The sequence below is a fragment of the Suncus etruscus genome, chromosome 17 (genome assembly GCF_024139225.1).
Source record: "Suncus etruscus isolate mSunEtr1 chromosome 17, mSunEtr1.pri.cur, whole genome shotgun sequence".
Classification (NCBI taxonomy): domain Eukaryota; kingdom Metazoa; phylum Chordata; class Mammalia; order Eulipotyphla; family Soricidae; genus Suncus; species Suncus etruscus.
The window spans coordinates 31535609-31558842 of record NC_064864.1 but is presented as its reverse complement, the minus strand read 5'-3'; the positions used below and the strand labels follow the sequence as shown (position 1 = coordinate 31558842).

At 36.2% G+C, this 23234-nt stretch overlaps 1 protein-coding gene across 1 annotated transcript in view; it reads right to left on the bottom strand.

Moving 5' to 3' along the window:
• The window catches only part of WDFY4 (WDFY family member 4), a 239321-nt gene that overhangs the window by 184345 nt on the left and 31742 nt on the right, over positions 1-23234 (bottom strand). The window contains exons 10-12 of the mRNA XM_049790636.1: positions 21302-21492; positions 14370-14935; positions 5881-5974 (exon numbers count right to left, since the gene is read on the bottom strand). Of these exons, the coding sequence (XP_049646593.1) occupies positions 5881-5974; positions 14370-14935; positions 21302-21492 (851 nt within the window). The remainder of the gene's footprint in view (positions 1-5880; positions 5975-14369; positions 14936-21301; positions 21493-23234) is intronic.

The following is a 23234-nucleotide window of genomic DNA, read 5'->3' as shown; positions in this document are numbered from 1 at the left end:
AGTAATTCCCGAGTACAGAGCCAGAAGTAATTCCTGACCATTGCCGGGTGGAGTGAAAAATACACTACTTTTTGCTTAGTTTTTTCAAAATTTTATATCCAATCACCCAGTGTATTAGGTATATAGATTTTGAGTGTCAAGGATCTGGTGAACACATATACAAGAGCTTCTACTAAGTACTATACAAATTATACTCTTTACTACATTCTTAGTAAAAAAAAAAAAGTACTATGAGAATTCTGAAACCTTATAATATTACATCAGTTTCCTAAGGTTATAAACTAATGTGTGGACAAATGACACCCCTACTCATTCCTACTCCAAAAGTCTATGATCTAATGTTGTTTCATGCATTCATAAGAAGAAAGACTTAGTATTTCATAAGGGTCATTAAACTCAGGGTTTATCAGTGGTTTTGCTTGGATTTTATTTTATTTTCATTCCCCCAAATAATGTAAATATGTTTAGTCATGACTTTACTGGCACAGACCTCACGGCTCCCTATTGCTTATTCCGACTTGATTTATATGTATTTTCTTCACTTCTCTGCTCCAAACAACCCGAGTCTAAAGAACATATATATATATATATATATATATATATATATATATATATATATATATATATTCATATATGTTCATATAAGAACAAATCTTAATAAATGAAAGTGAGGTTAAAGAGAAGTAAATTTGTTATTTATATGACTTTAATGTTAAAAATTATGCAAAATGTTACCTAAGAAATAAGATTATCTGATAATAAAGCCAAAGTTTATTCTATCAAATATGTTTGTTATAACTTGCTTTTGAGCCTATTTTTCTCAAATGTACAGTGATGTCTACTTGATCTATTTAAGAGGTTAATCAAAGAAGTCACTTAAATTTTTCTAGGGTCAGAGTCTTCAGCTCATGAATAATAATACTTTAAAAATGGGAGTTTAGTATGAAAGAACATAAGAAACATAGCAGTTCAATAATATATTTGAAATTTCTAACACTGGACAATTTAACAAAGCTTTATATGCATTTCTTTATTGAAGGAAATGACTCTTTTCAGATAGGCCACTCATATCAAAAGACATTTTGTTAAATAATAACAATAGCTTCAAATTAGCAGGTATTCTCATGATCAGCACCTGATGCAAAATACTTACACCTTTGCTTCATTTAGTCTTTAATTCCACAAAGAAAATCTGATTATTATTTCCATAAAATAAAGTAATTAAAATCAAGTAATTAGAGTTAAAAATCAAATAAAGAATCAAATAGATTAACTCATGCTTTGTGATGGCTCGGAAGAATCCTTTGGCCCATTGTCACAAAACTGCTGTCTTCAGAGCCTGAACTCCTCTCTCACATAGCAGGTGTTCATTAAATAGAGTGTTAATACCGATGCTGCTGCTGCTAATGATGATGATAATGACAGTTGTTTCAATGGATAGTTACCAATAAAGTTCAATTCTCTTAGCGTGGTATTTAAGACTATTGTAATGTAGCTTCATTGGCCATTTCCGTCTCACTCATCACTTTTCTCCCCAGAGTGTCCTAACTTAATCCAGCTGACTGTTGAACATCTCTAAATGAGAATCTTCGTACTCACTCTACTCATCTACCTGATCTGGCATACACAGGTCTTTACCTCATGCTCCCCTATTTATGTACTTTTTATGTACCTTTCCCCATCTTTTTATGTACTTTTCCCCCACCTGTGTCCCAAGACCCCTCATATCAACATTTGTGGAGATCATCAGAATGTTTTCTTACTATCTTTAATACTTTTCTACATAATATCACAAACTCATACTGTGAGTTCCTAGAAAATGGTCTCTGAATCCCCAAGGGCAGCAACTAATTTGACATAAAAATGTCATACCAGTTGCTACAATACTTAAAGATTTCTACTTCTGTTTAACTAGATCTTGTTTCCTACTTTCTGAGTTCTAGCTGTCATGCACACAAGGAAAGAAACTTCTGCTGAGTACGGAAAAAAGGCCACTGCCCTGGTACAAGAAAAGTGGTGCTTGAGGCAAAAAAGTCTCCCCAGAATTGTTGAGAATTTAGCCCACAGTTGTATCTCCATGACAACATCCTTAAGACCACCAACTTGTTTATACTTTGTGCTTTAGTCAGCACTATTTATAATAAAAGTCAAATCTTTTTATTTGATTTGATAAATTCTTTAATCAAATCTTAATTAGAGAAGATGACATCAAGGGAAGGCAATGGATTTCAAGAGCTCAAAGTACTAGTGTTTTAAAGACAGAAACAACTCTAGATTGTAAAAAGAGCAAAATAAATGTAATCATAATTAGAAATAAATCTGACAACCCATATAGGTAGTTAAGCATCAGTGATAGCTTTAGAAATAACATCTGTGCCCTGGAAAGTTATTGATTTCTTATTAGAAGATAAGAAAAGCAGCTAAGGTATATAAAGTGAGTAAGAATGTAGGAAATACTGGGAAGAACCAGACTGGAGGGAAGAGAGAAGAGGTAGGAACTGACATTTCATCCTCTTAGTAACACTGCCATCTACTGAAACACATGCCAAGAACCATATCTTATTTCATTTACCACTCTCTTTACAGATAGGATACTTTCCATTCCCCTTTCAGAAATGAATTGCTATAATCACGCAGCTTTTAATAACTGCTGATTTGACCACTACAAAAAAGAAAATACTTCACTACATTTTATTTGTATATTTTAGAGATAGGAAGGGAAATTTATACATTTTTAAATTACTTGATGCAACCTAAATAAAGGAAAAGTAGCCTACCAAAATGGAATTTTTGTTGGCATAATTATTTGATCTGATTGTTATCACAGGAAAGCTGAAAGTTCCTCTATACCCACCAAGGTGACAACTGAGGAATTAGGAATTCTTTCATGGATTTTTCCATGCATCTAGAGTTGAGAATGGCTGTGTGGCACTTTTTCAGTTCTCATAGGAAGATACTGTACAGTATAGCTATCAACCTGCTCCAATCACCCAAGTCCCTGGCTTAATAGTTCCTATTGAAATTACATTGTATCTATAGAATACAGTTAAAGAAGCCAAATATCTTCACGAAGAGGTAATTGTTCCTGGAAAATATACATGAAATAGGTCTAGTGAGCTTGCATTCTTTAAAACTATAAAGATGAGAAACTTATTCATCAAGCATGTCCATGTCATGTACCCAAAGTTTCAGATTTCCTCTCACCCTCTCATAACATTAGAAAATTATACAACTTTCCAAAGACTTGAGCACCAGAAAAATGAGAAGATTCCTAAATCTTGTGTGAATAAGCTTCTGTTGAGGGCAGAGCGGTGTCACAAGCAGTAGGGCATTTGCCTTGCACGTGCTGACCTAGGACGGACCAAGGTTTGATCCCTGGCGTCCTATATAGTCCCCAAGTTAGGAGCAATTTCTGAGTGCATAGCCAGGAGTAACCACTGAGTGTCACCAGGTGTGGCCCACCCCCCCAAAAAAGCTACTGTTGACATAGATTAAATAACACAGCTAGTAGAGATAACCCTCAATGTGTACTATTTTCTGATATATTCTGAACAATTCTATTTTCATTATCAAAATAAGGAAAGTAAAGATAATAAGGCCACAAATTTCAGTAAGTTGATGATTAGAAGACATTTGACTCTAGAGTATAGTGATTTTATCCAAAGAAGCCATCTTTGATGATCCAGCCCAACCCGTTAGATAGAACAACAACAATATGACCTTACCGCCTGTCTTAATTCCTGACACATGGAACCTTGATAAAGAGTGACATGGTTATTGTTAATTTGTCTATTATCTCTGACACAGCAATTGAGAGCTAAAAGAACTATCAATTCTTATTCATTTTGTCTATTGCTTTAATATAAAAGTTGAAAAATATAAAGTTCATTCTTTCCATTATTATACTTATTTTATTGTCCTTGGTTTGGACTATATCATTACTTCCAATACAGGAAGCAGAGTAGGAATTCTTATATGTAAGCAACAAATCCTGTTCATCTTCCTCTTATTTATAGACTAAAAACTATAGAATTCCCTTAATGTAAACCATTTCCTCCAATAACATTCCACTTCTTGTACCTCTACTCTATTTCTTTCACTTTTCTCAGAGAAATCATGTATTATGCTGCCATTATCATTTTTCAGGATTCTATAAATATGTCAAATGGTTGTTATTGATGCTCCAAGTATACCATCTCCATGTTAACTTCCATATAAGGCAAAGCTGTGCCTGTACAATACCTCTTCCATTCTTTCTGTGCCTGGTACAGAGGAACCATTCAATTTTTTTATTTTCTTTTCACCAACTATTATAATTGTATCACCTGGTTGTGAGATATGGCTTTTTTACTGTTGTCCCTTTATCTCTTCTGTAGAACCCTATTATCCCCAGTCTATCCTCAACCTAATTGCAAAGGGAGATTTAAAGTTCTAAAACCCAATATTATTCTCCACTCACTTGAAAAAGGCTTCTTACTGCCTCTAGAATAACATGATGCACCCCAGCCCTGGTTAGTCCTCCTTTGCTGCTGCATCTTGCACATTATGCCTATCTTCCCTGACTTGTCTCCAGATGCCCTCACTAAAGGGGGGGGGCGCATTTGACCTCGGCAAAAACTGTCATAACAAGCTAAGCCTCGTGTTTATGTCTCTGTATGTCTCTGGAGCTGAGAGTTGCTGTGTCCTGTTTCAAAAGCTATGCATTGCAAAACGTGCTCATTGTAGCCATTAATCCAGACACCACCTCTGACTAAAAATCACCTCAAATTATTTTATATATTTTTGTTTTGCAAGTTAAAGTTTTTTTAATAAAGATACTATTTACAGTCGTGCAGAGGTGGAGCATGATAGAAAATAATTGAGAAACGGGGCCGGGCGGTGGCGCTAAAGGTAAGGTGCCTGCCTTGCCTGCGCTAGCCTCGGACGGACCGCGGTTCGATCCCCCGGCGTCCCATATGGTCCCCCAAGCCAGGAGCGACTTCTGAGCGCATAGCCAGGAGTAACCCCTGAGCATTACCGGGTGTGGCCCAAAAACCAAAAAAAAAAAAAAATTGAGAAGCACTGTTCTAAGCTAACCTTCACCTCTTCATCTAAATTAAATTTAATTTGTTCTTCTCCTGTTATCTCTGTTCCCATTAGTCTCTCTCACCACCCTGTTTTGTTATTTTCCTTTAAGATTATTTGTCAAAGTTTATAGATTCACTTGTATGCCCATTTATTTAGTCTGTATGGTTAGCACATCATGGTCCTTACTGTAGATGCTGCTTTATGCCTGCCTGGTTAGTCTGCATGTCCTGCTAAGATCACCGAAGCAAGATAGTTGTCAGTACTTATGGATTTATAGTCCCATCAATACCCAGCACTGGCTTTAGTGCCCTGGATTAGCTGCCCAAGTTTAAATCTTTCAGTTATTTTTTGCTTGACCACTGTTTTGTTTGCTTGTTTGATTTAGGGGGGGGGGGTTGGGTCACACCCGGCAGCGCTCAGGGGTTACTCCTGGCTCTACACTCAGAAATCACTCCTGGCAGGCTCAAGGTACCATATGGGATACCGGGATTCGAACCACCGTCCCACCGTCCTTCTGCATGCAAGGCAAACGCTCTATCTCCATGCTATCTCTCTGGCCCCTTGACCATTGTTTTTAGAGGATCACTTTACCAACATAACTTAACCTTTTTACAAGGTATTCGGAGGGTGAGCAGAACCTAATCAAGCATGTGGACACACTGACAATCACCTGCATGAGATGCTGCTATTCAAGGCTGGCTCTGCGAATGCAGGGTATATGAAGAAAAATTTCAAAAGGAGTCTTTAGCCATAAAGAGCTTAAAATATTGGCCAAGTGAAAAAAGACACACATGAGTGTTCTTCCAATAGTACCTGGGGATGATCTTCATGGTACAGCCGAGGCAGCATCCTCACCATGATACAGAGGATCCCAGGGTGAGTGATAACAGCACCACCTTCTTCTGTTCTACAGAGAGGGAAACAGAGATTCAGTTTTGACACTTCAAGTCTATTATTTTCACAGAACTTCTTAGCTCTTTCTAATGCAGGTCACAAAATATATGCTCAGTCAATGACTTCTTATTAACATGACCATGAACTCATTCTTTTGCTCCTAGTTTTCTCTGGCTGTACAGTTGCAGCAACAATATAATTTTTCTCCTTAGGGAGACATATAATAATGTCTTTGTGCAGGAATCCACTGTTACTATAACATAGTAACTGCTCAGTGGAAGCTTGTTCTTTGATCCTCTCGCCTTCTCTCCAGAAAGATGGAGGAAAGAGTCTCATTATTTTTGTAAATACACACCAACATCCACACCCACCCACATGAACAGGCTTCTATTTGCCTTCATGATGATGTAAGTATAATCTGCTGTACCCCTTGAACATAATCTAAACCTATATAAAGTACAAGAAAACTCTGAGAACTTTTAAATGTGACTGGTACCAGAGAAGGATATCAAACCCCGAAATGTGCGGTGAACTTTGTGAGGAATTTCACTCCTGCATCTCTTGATATGAACTAAAGGACACCCAAATTCCAGATTCAAACAGTAGACTAAATGCGGACATAGACATAGACATAGATAGAGATGCTTAAAGTTCAGGCCTCCATTTCTAGTTGAGGAACAAGCGGGACTGCACAGTTCATGGAGCAGAGGAGAATGAACCTTGGATTTCTTTTGTTGGGTTTCTCTATTATTTTTCATTGCAAACAGCAAGCAACCTGACAAACTCAAAAGCATGCCAGCATACATATTAAATTTGAAGTGACTTGATTTAGAAATTTGAATTTAACCAAAGAAATTGTGGTCTCTAGAAATCAAGCAGGAAATCAAGGACATATTCTCAGGCAGATGATAGTGTTAGGGCTTGTTCTAAATTGAAAAGATAACTACTTTGAACTCAACTGTAACGGGTTACCATTTTAAACTACAAATTCCATCATGCCACATTTTTGTCCAAGACTTTTATACTTCCCCATAGCCAGTAATAAAAATGTGGTGAGGTTGCAGAGTCTAATATAACTTGACTGCCTTCCTCTAGACTTGTAGCATGGATTAGTTTACTGAGAAATACATGTTCTACCCCATGTAAAAGGGTCTAGAATATACCCAAGAAAGTTTGCATACAGTTAATTACAAATTTATTTGTTTGTTGAACTTGATTGTAATTTATAAGGGTTGTAGTATATTGTGAAGATGGGTAGGCAAGAGGCTCATATTATTGTTATGTGTGTGCTATGAGTTTGTGGGGGAATGGTTCAGTGTAATAAGTTTATTAGTATGAGTGTGGTGTGTGTAATAGTGTGTGTAAGAGGGCATGTGATGTGTATGGGTGTGAAATGTGTGATTAGTGCTTAGTGTGTATATGTCATGTGCATTCAATGTGTATGCATGGAGTAGATATGGCAGATATATATATGTGGAGTGTATATATGTGAAAAGTGAGGTAGTGGGGTGGTAGTGGGAGTATGTAATGGTTCAATATAGGTAAATGTGCAGTGTGTAGTGTACAGGGTGAGTATGCTATTGGATAAATGTATATTTTATGCAGATTACATAGTATACCATATTTTGGAAATCACATGCCAATATGTATTCTATAATACCTAAAAACTTCTACTTTGTAAATCATGTTGCTTTAATCATCATTTCCTCAGAGATTAAACTATCTAATGCTGTATAGTCCAGGTACATCAATGGTACATAGAGCTAATTTATGATAGCTGTGAGCACTACATCATTATAATTTTCAGTTCTCATTACACAATAGCCTTAAAGTAAATAGTGTTTTTATCCCTCATTCCAATCAGTAAATAAAAGCTTGGAAAAAAGTAATGATGGCTCTAAGGAATAATCCATGGGAAACTGAGCCACAGGTCTATGGTCTCTGCCTTTCTCCTTTAAGGTAGGGTCCACTTTGAATATATAGGACTTGAACTAACTCACTCCTGGAAAGGCATTTTGATGAAGGACAGGAATGTGCACTCTTTCTCCCAACCTTAGTCCAATAACTTGTTCTTTCTCCCACAGGCTTTCTCAGGGAAATATTGTGTTCTACTTCCACTTACACGATGTTTTTAATAAGAAAATGTTTTATTTTTTAAATTATATTCAAGCATTAAAAATTACTCAGGATTAAATCAGGATGGCATCCAAAATAAAAATTAATCTATAAAAATAAATGTTGGTGCCATCTAAACTTGGATTCCAGATCATAATCTATAGACTAATATAAGAACACAAGTCCAATCATCACTCTGATTGGGAAAATATTCAGAAGTAGAAAGAATTCACAAAGACCACACACATACACACACAAACAAATAAACACAAACAAACACAAACATACACTTTGGAAGTAGACCAGGGTTCAAGTAAGTTTCTGTCACTTACTAAATATTTGCATTTTGGACATGTTCATTATCTTTTCTCAATCTGTTTCTTCATTTTGAATATTGAGGACAAGATTAAATTGAAAACAAAAATTTTCTGCTCAACCTCCAAGATAGTCAATGAATTTTTATCACACTGTACCATTTCTTAATGTTTCCTGGATTTGATACTTTACTGCCCACCATGAGTTGATAGAATAGGTTGAATGAGTTTCGATAAAGAAACTTCAGGTTCATCTGAATACTGTCTAGGAGGCCAGGAACTTCCTCAGTGATTCCCATTCTCATCACCACTACCCATACTATAGAGAGATCAGGGAATCTTTAAAAAAGATAATTCTCTCCAGGACAAATCAAGAAAAGGAGAGCAGGAATTCTGCCTAAACTGACTCAACAAGGGCAGCTGTAGCATCCTCAAGTTTTTCAGTGTGAATGGGCTGCAATCCTGACCATCAGTATTCATGAACCACAAAGAAACAAGTCACCATCAGCGATGGGCACAGAAACAGCAGCTTATAAAGCCAGATGCACAAAACAAACAGGCAAACAAACAAAAAAAATCATGATGAATTATGTTTTTAAAATAAAGGAGAGGTAAACTAGAGCAAGGTTATTTTTAATTCAACTTTATTTGGTAGAAAATCTAATTGTATATCTAAAATTATAAACTATCATCTTTGAAATTAAACTTTTAATACCTAAGTAGCTAGTTTACTCATTATAACAGACACAGTTAACAAATGATTCAATAATGTTGAAAGAGGTAAAAGAGATTGTATAGAACACTGAAACAAAGTAATTGGAAAATGTGAAAGATAAAGTCAAAAGATGAGATAAAAGAAAAAAGTAAATCAATCATCACATTGTCATTCCAAGGGAAAAAACTAGAAAGAACAGATTTTAAAAAATGTAAGAAGAAATGGGAATATCCAGAATTCAGAAAAGGCATCAATTATCAGTTTCAGAAGATTTCAAGCAGAATAAAAGTTTCAATAATGTAAAACACATTATAATAAAATTAAGCATGTCTGTTAAAGCAGTCAGAATAAAAATGACAGATTACTTTCAAAGGAAGAGAATATAGAGGCAATAAACTTCTCTGCCATCGATGGGATTCAGAAGCTAGAACAAGATGGTTTCAAGTGCAAAAAAGAAAAAGACTGACAATTATAATGTGTTCCCAGCAAAGCTATCTGATCATAATCAGAAAGCAAAGCAATATATTTTCAAACAAATTAAAACTAAGAGACTTTATCACAGGTAAATCTCAAGTAAAGAACAATTAATTTTCTGCTTTCTTTTGCTTTTTCTTCTTTCCTTTGTTCCTTTCTCTTATCAAAATCTACTTATGGGTGGAAAATAATCTCATATGCAAGAATTAGGAGTACAAATATTGAAAAATTCATAGATACATCTAAATATTATGTAATGCCTAAATAAAAAATTTTCTCGCTTGATAGATTAGCTCAAATTAGATTAATTTAAGTGCTGAAGTTGCATTGTAAATAATATTTTAGAGTTCCTATATCTTGAAACCCAACCACAATCATGTTTGTAATCAAGGTGTTTACATAAAATATTATTTTAAAAAGTCGCAAATGTTCAGATACATGACAGAAAATGTTATTAAACCGGAGAATTTTGATAACTTATTTCGTAATAAAGAAACTGATCATATAAAATAAAAAATAAAATAAAATATGAACAAAAAAGAGTTCCTATATCTATGAAAGAAAAAAAGGAGGAGAAAACAAGCATGAAAAGTTAAATACTATAATCTGAATATTAATTGTTTTTAGAAAACCTTCAAAAGACTAATCATAGAAAACTAGTTATATAGTACAGCACATGCACAGCATGTTCAAGGCATTGAGTCTAAACCCTGGCACAGCATAGCCCTCTAAGCATTGCCAGACTCATGCACTGAGACTTCAGGCCAACACTACTGCTGGGCCAAGTATCTTGGAGAGAACCTTAGCAGTCCCTAATGCACTGTTGCAGGTGGTCCCTATGAAAAAAAAAAACCATCATATGCATAGTTTCAAATTAGTGGATGAGAAAAATAATTCTGAACTGAACATGAGAGAAATGAGCAAAAGAATAAAAGTAGGGCAAATAGAAACCTTAAAATAGGTAAGTAAAAATCAGCCCTAATATATTAATAGTCATTAAAAATGTAAGCAGAAATAATGTATCACTAAATATTTTTAAACTTATGAAGTTAACAACAAAGAATAGTTATTTTCTATTTATATATTAAAACCAAAAATAATGACAGCAAGCTCAAAAGATAATTTCAAAAACTGGGCAAATACTAAATCAAATTATTATAAATAATTTTATTATAGTAAATACATAAAGAGAGCCACAATGTAATGAAATTTATGATATAACAGACTTACATAAGAAAGTAAATTTATGTCATTCTAATAGCTAGCTTTGGCATGTAATGCAGAATATAAATTGGCATATCACTAACTGTATAATAGATGCTTAACCTATTTATTTTTAATCTACTTATATAGTAGTTACTAAATAGGGGCCAGAGAGATAGTACAGGGGCTAATGTTATTGCACGACATGCAGCAGGTAGGCCCTACCACATATATAATCACAGAAGAATGCCAGGAAACACCCACATATCATTGGGTGTCCTGGGAAATCCCTGGCATTGCAGGGTCTGAGCAACACTGTACACTCAGATCAGACCTTTACAATAAACAACTGCCTATTTTTCCAAGAAAGGAGGAGATACTTGGCTTGGGAGATTCCCTAGTAAACAAATAGGGTCAAAATTTGAACATGATAATTAAAATTTTTGATCTAGATTACAGTGGTTCTCAAACTATGGCCCGCGGGCTACATATTGTATTTGTATCTGTTTTGTTTCTTCATTGCAAAATAAGATATATGCAGTGTGCATAAGAATTCGTTCATAAGTTTTGTTTTTACTATAGTCAGACCTTCCAATGGTCTGAAGGACAGTGAACTGACCCCCTGTTTAAAAAGTTTGAGGACCCCTGATATTCTAGAAGATTAAGCTAACAATTGGGAGATATTCATTTTTTAATGATTCATGGAGCATTTATAAAAAGTAACCTGATGGGAAAATAGGCAGGGAAGGGGGAACAAAGTCAAGCTTCACTGTCTTTCAAGGATTAATCTCATACCCCCACCTTTTTTGCATGATTATAACTTAGAAATTAATAATAAATAGATAACAAAAACACTCAAAAACATTAGAAATTTAAGAAACCAAACAGCATCCAAAGGCAGGCAGTAGGGAAGGTGGGAGGGAAACTGAGGACATTGGTGGTGGAAAACATTCACTAGTCAAGAGTAGTGTACATTGTATGACTGAAACTGAATTATGAACATGATTAAAATCAAAATCATGAAAAATTTACTTTATAAAATAATAATTTAAATTTAAAAAATTTAAAAAGAGTCAAGCTGCCTCCTGGTAGTCATTAGGGATTATTTATTACTAAATGATAATGAAAGTCTAATTTAAAATATGAACATTAAGTAGAAATAAAAAAATGATCAGACTTAAATACCAAATTCAAAGCCAATGACAACAGAATCTATACTCAATCTACAACAAGCTAGACACAGAGGGGACCATTTATACTAGCAGCCCACAGGTGTAAAGAAGGGAGATATGGGATGATGGTGGGAACAGGGGTGGAGGGAGAACAACATTGGTGGTGGAAATGCCCCTAATTCAATGTCACTATGTGCCTAAAATATTACTATGAAAGACTTGTAATTCACTTTGGTCAAAATAAAAATTATAAAATAAAATTTGGATGATACAGCTAAAGTAGTATAGTTACAATAAAATTTACAACTCAAAGAGCATTGGAAATTATACTAACCAATTTTTTAATGTATACTAGAATAAACTCAAATTAAGTTGATGAGAATAATGAGAACAAAATCTGAAAAATAATGGGCTTGAGTGATAGTACAGCAGATAAGATGCTTTCTTTGCTTCAGTAGATGCAGGTTTGATCTCTGGCCCCACATAGAGTCCCCAAGTCCACCAGTAATTATTCCTGAAGTAATCCCTGAGAATTGCTGAATATAGCAACTCCCCCTCCAGAAAGAAATAAAATATTATGTTTTAGAGAGAATAAATAGTGAAAAGTGGTTCTGGAGACTATAATAAGTATCTCTCTGCACAGAATGGTAGGATCCTGGAGGAGGGAGGGATTGAAGAACATACAAATAAATAATATTAGGAATAAAAAAATTGTAAGGTATTATGAATAGCCATAAGCCACTAAATGGAATTTTAGATAAAATGAGGACACAACTGTGAAAACAACTTTCCAAGAATGACAAAAATAGGACAAAAAAATATTGACATAATAGTTCTCACAAGGAAACAACGAATCTGTGAGATTTCATGAGAAAGTTCTTTCACATAGATAGGAACTAGAATCATCTTTGCATCAGTCCTCCCAGAGATGAGCATCAATGCAATCCAACTTCTGCTATGCATTCCTTCTTTTATAACATCAAATTGGCCTTGAAAATAGTAAAGAAAGGAATAGTTCTATTCTAGCTGGCTGTATCTCAACCTGAGATGTGTAACTCTGTCTCCCTCTGGAGAAGCCTACCTTCCCTCAAACACATCTCTCTTTGATCTCTCTCTCTCTCTCTCTCTCTCTCTCTCTCTCTCTCTCTCTCTCTCTCTCTCTCTCTCTCTCTCTTCCCTTCTCCCTCATATTCCTCATTTGAGACTATTGCCAAGAAAGAAGTGTGAAAGACAAACTTTCTCATAAACTAAAGACCACTTAAAAACTAGCAAGTCAAGATCCAAGAGATGGTTCAAAAATTAGAGTTTATATTTTACGTTTAAGACCACTTGGTTCAATCCCAGCAGGGATTCAATCCCTTAACAGGGAGCCATTCCTAAGAATAGTATAAACCAGAAGTAACATTGTTGAATGTGCCCTGCTGCCCCCAAAAAAAGAACCATTAGTAAATCTAATGTAGCAATAATTACATCTTAAGCAAGTTGGTTTATGCAGCAGGTTTAGAAAACCAACTCTTTATCAGGTGTAACCAAAATGAAGCAAGAGCAATCAAGAGATTATCTCATAGTTGGAGATTTAATGTCCACCTGTTTATCATCAAAATCTTGCTAATGAGGCTCTTTGTATAAAAGTGTTCAATATCTTCCAGATGGGGGCTGATGGGGAGGGTTCAAGAGAAGATGACATGGAGAAGTGGTTGGCAAAATAGGAAGTTGCAATATTAATCTGTGTTCTTACTTCAAGAGAAGGAATAAAAATACCAATTACCACTGATTTGTTATTTTATTTTTCCCAAAATGTTTTAGGGGGAAAGGGTTGTTTTTTTGTGCTCCTTGATTTAGTGGTATTTTGCTCTATGTGACTGAAAGTATAAACTGGTTTCCATAAGTATAACCTCATTGAGAAGAAGAGCCATTATTCTTTTTCACTGGGGGAGTGAAGGCATTTGGAAGGAGCAGGAAGAGTTCCATGACTGGGAAAAATATGAAAGTTTGTATCCTATAAGTGAAAAAGTAAAAAATACCTTATCCCACTCCTGACAGTACCTAGGAGAAGGTTGCCCACACAACAAGCCAGGCACAAATACTAAGCCTACTCCCCAGCCTGGGAGTAGAGATGCCAATGGAGAATGTGAGCCTATTGGCAGAGTCTGTCCCTCATTCCCAAAACTGAGTAAGCCTCCCAGGCTTGTGTGACCTAACAGCATTCCCTAGGCCTGTATTAATTTGTATTGGTTTTCAGCCAGATCCCCCAGTGGGGAGTGAAATTTAATGTGATTCTTTGCAGTCAAATTAAGGTAACTTAAAGAGAGGGAAATCATCTGACTTTTATGTATACCCAATTTGTAGCCTTTCCTTCATCCCTATTACACATGTGCAGGAGAAAAGCCAAGGAAGCTGGCAGCAAAGCTCTACCTTTCCTCCTGGTCTGGCCACTGCCTGATGTTTCCTTGGGGGTCACTGCTTGCTTCTTCTTCCTGAATATTTGCTGTTAGCTCCTGCTCATCCCTCAGGGACTCCTTCAGATCCCTGTGCAAGGTGCCATTGGCCATACTATTAAGAAAGCCAAGGATCCGAAGACAGCTCTTTATCTTGAGTGGAAAGGTGCTGGTAGAGGAAATTGCCACACTCAGCAAATCAGTCAGTGGCCTTGCCTTTATGTCAGCCCAGGATTGCAGTGGTGTTCCTTTTTCTTCTAGAGACCCAAAACAGCCCAGTAAGCAGAGATCCTCAGCCAGCTTTTCATGGAGTCCATTCCTCTTGAAGAAGTCACTGTTGACAGGGTCCAGGTGCATTGCTGCAGATAAGGCACAGAGTGTGTGCAGAACAAGGTCCAGAATCTGACTAGGGGACAGTGTCTGCAGTGAAGGCTCCATGAGAGATCCCTCCAGGTCAGAAAGCAGGGACAGCAGCCCATTGAACCCACTGGACACACGGAAAGCAGCACGGCCTTTGGGAGTCTCTAGGATCCGGAGTAGAGACTAAAATACCAAGAAGAAAAGAATAAGCAGAGTCCAGGATGAAAACATATAATGTAGAATTCCATCACATCCCTTCTCAGGGAGACCATGTCTCTTCCCTGCTCAATGCTCGATGTCATGGGAACAGTAAGCCAATTTGACTTCTGAAGCCAGTTCAGAGACATTATTGTTCAATATTGTTCCTCTTAATGTAGGTTGCCCCTTACTTCCTTCTTTTATGTGACTACTGCTAAATCCTGTGCTAGTATAGACACATAATTGGCTGTACTCCAGAAAGCTTTCTCTATTCCTTCACTTCTACCAACCTAGCTGAGTATTCACCCAGCCCTCTCACAATCCCCAGCCAAAACACGTCACACTTTATTGAAGTTACTCAAAATTTATATCAAAGAGATAGGATGTGGCTTATTAGAATACTAAGCATTGATATTAATGCATGCTTTGTCAGCACGAGGTCATGAGTTTGACCCCTGTCAAACTTCTCTACTTGCTGAGTGTATTCCAGACCCACAACCCAAAGTGAACAATTTCTGGTACACCACACCAAGTATGTTATCCTAGTTATGGCAACAACAACAATGGGAGTAGAAAGGGAAAATAATTTTATTTTTAAAAATTCATATGGGGGCCAGATGTGAAGCTAAAGATAAATTGAAAAATTTATGGATGATTAAAATAAATGTCTAAAACTCTGAGTTTCAAATATCTAAAAGATTTTTATCTTTAAAAACATTAATTTTTATAGGCATTGTATCAGACACTAAGATTCAGTCATCTTACATGTGTTTTCCTAAGAATCCTATGGTTTTATTATTACGCTGTAAAGAAGATATATACTATATTCTACTAGGAAGTCATAATTGAGAGTAAATTCCAAGATGTTTAAAAACAGAGTTCAAAAGGGGAAAAATTCCCCAATTTGGGGAAGAATATTCTAATCCTAAAACTCTAATAATACTAACCTAACACTGAAACCTATATGAAACAACAGAATGTGTATCCTTAAGGCTAAAATTAGACATCTAAAATAATTTCCTACTACCTAGAGCTAACTTGGTGAGCAGAAAATCCCAAGTTTGGGTAGAAATCAAAATAACCCAGAATTAAGTAAAAGCACCCAGATAAATAGCCTTTCAAAGATGAGAGCAATGAGACGAGCTGCTAGCAAGGTACCTCCTGTAACATCTGAGAAACTTAAAAGTAAAATAAAGCAAAAATTATTAGGAGACCACTAAAAAGGCCAAAGTCTATTATTATGGTCAAGATAATCAAAGAGTACTACAAAGGGTAAGAACAGAAAAACTGTTCTTACCAAATGGGTCATTTGATCTGGTACCAGTTATAAAAAAAAAAAATGCATGACTTGAGCTCAATAATTACCATAACTAGAGGACAGGAGTGGGGACCTTGAATTGTTTCTATTTACAATTCAACATACACAGAAATCGTTTCTATTTACAAAACACTCAGCACTGGGGCCATCCACTTATGGAGGATTATATCAGAATCTGATAATAGAGTCTAAGGAAGCTGAGTTTTCAGAGAGATGACTCAAAAGTGAATATTATAAGTAGGCAATGATAACCCCCTTTTTCTATGTGAAATTGCCACCCAAGTACTTCTGAATTTGATTTCAATCTAGGAAAGATTGACATTTATAGAGACATCTTTAAAGAGGAGCATAGATACTATGAAACCATTTTCTTCCAAGAAGTGTGACCAGTAAATATGAAAGCTCTTGAAACAGCACTCAGCTTTCTAGATGGGCCAGACCTTCCTTTATGTAGACAGAGAGCATCGTCGTGACTGCTAATCCTTATCACCCACTCAGAAACTTAGATGTGAAAGAAACTTCATCCTATATTCTGCATTTGTAACTTTCCTTTAAGAATAGCATAGCATACTCCTGACAATATTTTTTGACAAAAAATCTGTAGTTCTGGCTATCTCTTTCTGCCAAACTGTAAAATCCTAAAGACACATATATTTTAGGTGGCATTTCAATGTCTAAATCTAATGTGCTTCTTCCTGTTCATGTGTTTCATGCCATGAAAAATCAATCACAAGATATTAGGAAACCTTCAAATCTAAAATGTTAAACCTAAATGTATGTGAAGATATGCAATGGCCCCTAAAACCACAAAGAGGTTGTTTAGGGCAATAGAATGAGTAAAGCTCTTCTGTTTATTATATACATGTTCCCAAAACAATTGTAAAAAGGGGATAAAGATTAAAAACAAAACCATCAAATAATAAGCAATCATTTGAGCTATGGATGACCACTAGAACTCACTTCTTTGTTCAGAATGCCTTTTCCTGTTGTCTAATTTGACACCAAAGGGTACTCAAAAGCCCTCCATAATTTAAAATGAGTTGAAAACAGATTATTTGTTTTTAAAAGAGAAAGAGTAACCCAATAGCAGTCCTCAGTATGATATGTGACTTGCAAAGGATCTGTCCCCTATAATTCCTAGATGAATCTTCACTCCTCTTGTTGGGAGCTGGGGGGGGGGGTGAGGAAGGATTAGCTATCCTTAATTGTTGCTTTGTTTGATTTATTAAATTCAAAGTCATTATCTAAAATGGGGTTAATCACATTAGAACTTAGACTGCTCTATTATTTCTTGGGATGGGGTTAATTTCATATTTGCAGAGTCATAAAGAGTCCAATATCCAATTACAAAGGCTTAATTTCATAGCAACTAAAGAGAAACATTCCTATCATAAAAGAAAATAAATACGGCACTATTTTGGGAAACAATTTGTCAGGAACCAGGGACCTAGGAAGAGGGTCTCCATTACTGTCATTCAACTTTGCAGGATAATGCATCACCTAGGCTTTCGAATCTGGAGAAGGGAGTAAATTTAATCAGCTGAAGTCAAAGTAATCAGGCTAGGGTTGACACATTTCAAGAAAGGTCAGCGTTAAGCACATTTTCTCTTCCTTAACTCAGTTACCATGTCATCGTTTCTGAGTTAGTAATCCTCCAGCTTGAATCTATAAAATAGATGTCTGCTGCAAAGCGCTAACTACATTAGAACTAACAGGATTTATTTCACATTCTATTATTTGTTATTCCTCATAATTTTCCATGTGTCATGCTGGAAGACTGGTGGGGTAATGCGATTAAGCTCAGAGTTGAACAGCTAAATGTATATTAGCAAATCAATCTGAATTTGTGCATAACCCAATCATGTTCCCACCGGCCGTGGAGAGAAAATTCATTTGCTTACACTATTCTTTAACTTGGTTATCATTTGCCAGAATAAAGTAATGAAGTCACATGTGCTTCTGTGTTGGTATGAAAGTACACCTGGATTTTGAAAACTATTGCTCTAAGTCGAGCGTTTCTGGAACAATTTTCTTCTCTGGCATATCTTCTCACTTCTACCCCAGGAAAGGGAAATGGAACAAAGGTCATGGAATGAATGTATTCAGACATAGCAAGTGTTTGTTGAGGGAAGTAAGGAGCATTGCTCCAGAGGTCCCCAGACCTCATTCGCTGCCCTTTATTCTACTATTAGCACATTTTGTGGGCCCCATGTTTCACACAGAGTTTTCTTTCAACTTCTTAAAAAAGAAGATCCCGTAGGAAAAGCAAATTTCACATCCTTGTCTCTACGTTTCAAGGGGGTCCCAAGATGACTTAGAACAAGTGAGTCTGATATCCTATTCTAGCAAAAGCTCAATTGCTGCTCAGGTCACTTGATGGTGAACAAGTCTGGAAGTGGTTCTTAGGCCTATCACTCCTCTTTGCCCGTTGGAGAAGCAGTAAATACTCCTGATCCTGGGACAACCATGACAGCTCTGGGCATCCTCCTGGCTGCCCAGCAGTGACATGGTACCCAGGGAGCAGACAGTAAGTACATTGAATGCAAGAGATTATTTTGTTAAATAAGCTTACAGTGTTTATTCCTGATGCTCTCTCTTGATAGCATGATTCTGAAATGATATTGAATCTGTAAAACATCATAATGGCTTTACAGTGCTAATTCTAGAAATTCATTCCTATTACCCAAGGGTGAACACTCCAATAAGGTGCCCTGGGCTCTGGAGAGAACAAGACGAACTTTCCATTAACAAAGCAGAGTACTCTTGTCAGTAATAGGCATCGAAACAATGAAAACTGGCAAAGTGAAAATGAAACTTTCTTCCACTAGTAAAATATAAGAAAAAGTGTGTGTGTGTGTGTGTGTGTGTGTGTGTGTGTGTGTTGAGAAGGGGCAGTTCTTAATACAAAAACTAAGTGCTGACTTTTGATCTTGTCTTTTCTGTTCCTATCAGAATAAAGCTTATGCCAATCACATTGAATGGACATATGAAGGGAAAAATGCAACAAACAGCAGATGACTTGATTTGATAGCTGAATTTTAAGTCACAACTCTGATTCAACCTCAGCTTCACTGAGTATTAGATGTTCTTAGGACATTTCTCTGCCAGAGTACTATGAATGAACCATGTAATACTGAGGTCCTTCTGGTTATAAATCATTATTTATTCTTGGTTCCTCCCTGTACCAGTCTCTATTATACTCTCAATCCCATCATCTCACAGAATAATGAGACATGGTGTTTTTCAAAAGATATTTAATTTTACCTTATTGTCTCATATGAATCGCCTTCACTGACTTTTGACTCTATGATTAGATCTCTGGTTTATTCTTTTTTTATTAAGAAATACATGATAAATTGGTTCATAATTTTATAGACCTCTCCTCCTGCGCAGTTTTAGGCCCCAGGACAAGAGCATAGCTGCTTCAATACTTGACATGGACCCCACAGAGAAATAAAATGGGTAAAATAAACAAAATGCTGTGGTCTACATGTTTGCAAGGTTTGTAGTAAGAAACGCACAGCTAAAGATGGTTTGAGATTAGTGGTCAGATCAACTTATTTTTTCTGGTTTTGACAGTGCTCAGGGGTTATTCCTGACTCTGCCTCATAAATTGCTCCTGGCAGGTTTGGGAGACCATCTGGGATGCCAAATATTGAACCCAGATTGGCCATATGCCTTACCCACTGTGCTATTGCTCTGGACCCAATTAGTGAATTTTTAATTCACACTCAAGTATAGCGTGTTCTTAAAACACAAGCATGTTTATTATATAGAACTTTATCACATATATAATCAGAGCTCCCAAAACCATCTCCCTGAATAACACATGCATTAATTTATTTTACATAAAGCTAGATGTATACATATAGATAAAAGGTTCAGAACTCTGAGATAATTTTCTTACATTTGTTTTTCCCTAAAATGAAATCAAACCAAAGAAACAAAGAACTATATATAAAATGGTCCTGGCAAGCTTGGGAGAGATGGGGATGCTGAGGATCAAACCTCAGTCAGTCATGTGCAAGGCAAATGCTCTACCCACTGTTTATCACTCTGGCCCCAGAATATATACTTTTAAGAGAAAAAAAACTCACCCTGACCAAATGAAAAAGAAAAAAATAGCAGCAAGATTGCAAAAGCTGAAAATACAAAGCACTGATGGCAGTGACATTCATTATCAACTTTGTTTTAAGATAGTTGATGATTACAAAACCAAGAACATGTACTCTGCATGGTTACCCATAGGTAACATCGTAGTTTTACTTCTTCCTTTGTAGCCCATTACCATGTATTTGACTGCCTTTTGCTTCCTGTATTCAACTCAAATATTCTCTCCTCTGTGAACCTGCCTCAAACAAGGCAGGCACAGAACCTCCTGGTTCTCTGTTCAACTGAGCTATCTTCTCTTATTGCCCACCTAAGCACTGCAGTTACCACTTACTTATGAATAGTTCTAGTCTGTGATCTCACATGGCAAAGGATACATCCCATTTGGCCCCAGGTATTAAGCATTCTGTCTCAAGTCTAGTAATCTGTGAATGCACAGTAGATGATGACCAAGTAAATAAGGGAGTTATTTGGGCATGACTGATTAAGGTTTTAGTCCCATTTCAACCTCAGTGATTACTGGGAAATACCTGTATAGCCAAGGACTAGACTACATTTCTTGGCACCAAATCCATTCAGTGAATACTGTCCAAAGTTCTCCCCTCCAAAATTAAACCAAAGTTAATGTTTTTCAAAGTCCTTGTGTCTTGTACTATTGTCCATTTTCACCCTTCCTTTAAGAGTTAGGTGGACTAGATGCTCCATAACATCTGACCATGAATATTATATCTCCCACATTACTGATTGACTGCATGGTAGTTTAAAAAGAAAGCATGACATGTCCAACCTTTGGCGACATGGGATGTATGTATTTTAGGAGTTAGTCTGCCCTATGTGTAAAACACAGTGAATGTCTGGACAAATATGGGACACCTATACTATACCCACGGGCAAGCCCAATACAAAGGAGGACTTTAAATCACCTTCAACAGATCCAGTTTCAGCAGAAGCTCCCCTTGTGTGGACGAACACAAAGCACCCACGATTATGCTCATATATTCCTCCGAGTTGATCACTGACAGCTGCTCCAAAATGCTGAGAGAGGGTCCCCGGTAGCACTCATTATCCAGAAAGATCTTGATGAAGGGCACCATGCCATGATCTTTCAGGACAACTGGGGGCCAGACAGAGAAGAAAGGGCTAGCGTGATGGAGGCCTTGGTGCCTTGATTTCAATAATAGGAAAAGCTTTATCTTAACAGTTTATTATTTTGTATTGTTCCAATTTTTATCTGCCTACTAGAAATATTTTCTCAAAATTCATAGCAGCTATTAAAGTAAAAGCAGTGGGGAGGGTGTGGAGGAAGTAACTCTACACAAAAGATTTAATTAAAAACTGTTGTTAGTATTTGTTTCTGGAAAAAATAAATGATTATACTTTAGGAGTAAATAATGTTTAGGAAACTATGATATATAGCTTAAGTAATAACACATCTGCCCTTAATTAACACATAATTTTCTCATTCAGGCAATGACAATTCTAATAAAAAAAAATACCTGAAATTAAACCAGAATTTTGTCAAGAATATGCTCAATTCCTTGACAGTTTCCTATGAGAACAGATTAAATAAATGTGCCTGGAGTTATTATTTTAAAAAAAATTACTAAAAATTTTTCCTTTGGCAGAAGAAAACAGTGGTTGCTGATACCTCCCAGATAGTCCTGTCCACAGAGACTATCTCTGGCTTCCTCATAAAGGAGCCAGACACATTACCCTTTCTGCATAAACTACTAGAACCACCTAATGCCATCCCTGACATCCTCTGACTGAAAGAATCCCAATCTATAACTGAAATTATATAATACGAGCAGTTAAATCCTCTCTGGTGAAATTGGACAAGAAAAAAAATCTGTATGAAATTTGAAATGGGATGAAGTTGAAGCCTCCTGAATTTACCATACAACTCTAATTCCTGGCAGTCCCCACCAATCACCACCATGTTCCCAGCAGAAAAATGATCCTGATCTGCCTTCACGCTCCATAAGAAAATAAGGACTGCTGATATTTTCCAGGTAACAGTCAGGGCTGGGATCTCCAGCCCTGATATCTCCACCTGATATCTCCAGGTGTGTTTGTGTTGTAACAAGCAATAAGTCAATTTTTCATGCTGGTTTTGAGGCATTTTTATAATGGTGGGTGGTTAACTGGGGATACTAGTGAAGAAATTATCACAATGGTAGTAGGATTGATGTGTGAACATTTAATTCCTGACTGTATTATGTTTGTGAAAGGACTGCACTGTGAATAACTTGGTAAATCACAGTGTTATAACAAAAATTAGGGAAAAAAAGAACTTTTTTATCCACGATCGGCATTTGAGATAATTATATGTGAAATAAGAACCAGGAAGTAACTCTTCTAACTGATTCATTTAAATATTATAATATAAATTTGAGCTGGTCAATTCCATAAAGCCTAATTTCTCCAGTTATGGATTGGATGCTTCCCAACATACAGGGTTCCTTGGAGAATATTTAAAATAGATGGTAAAACTTGACTTTGGCTACTAAATAAATCTATAAAAGTTAACCTAAGAATATGTATCTTCATATTAGCCAGAACTTCCAGGGAATCTGTTATAATATATCCCTAGGAATCTCATGCCATAATGAAATAACATTCACACTTGGGCTAGTTGATCTATGATCTATCAACTGTGGTATAGTTTCTCTATGAGAGACTTAAAGTTGTCCCCAAATTACATAAACCACTGATGTAATTTTATTGATCAACAGTATGATCTAGACTAGAAGTACATCATTATTTATCTTTAAGTAACTAGCTCTTTCTTTTTGTCTATATTTTATAAATAAAAAGTGCCAAGAGTCAGTGAAGTATATTAATGAATTTTACTTG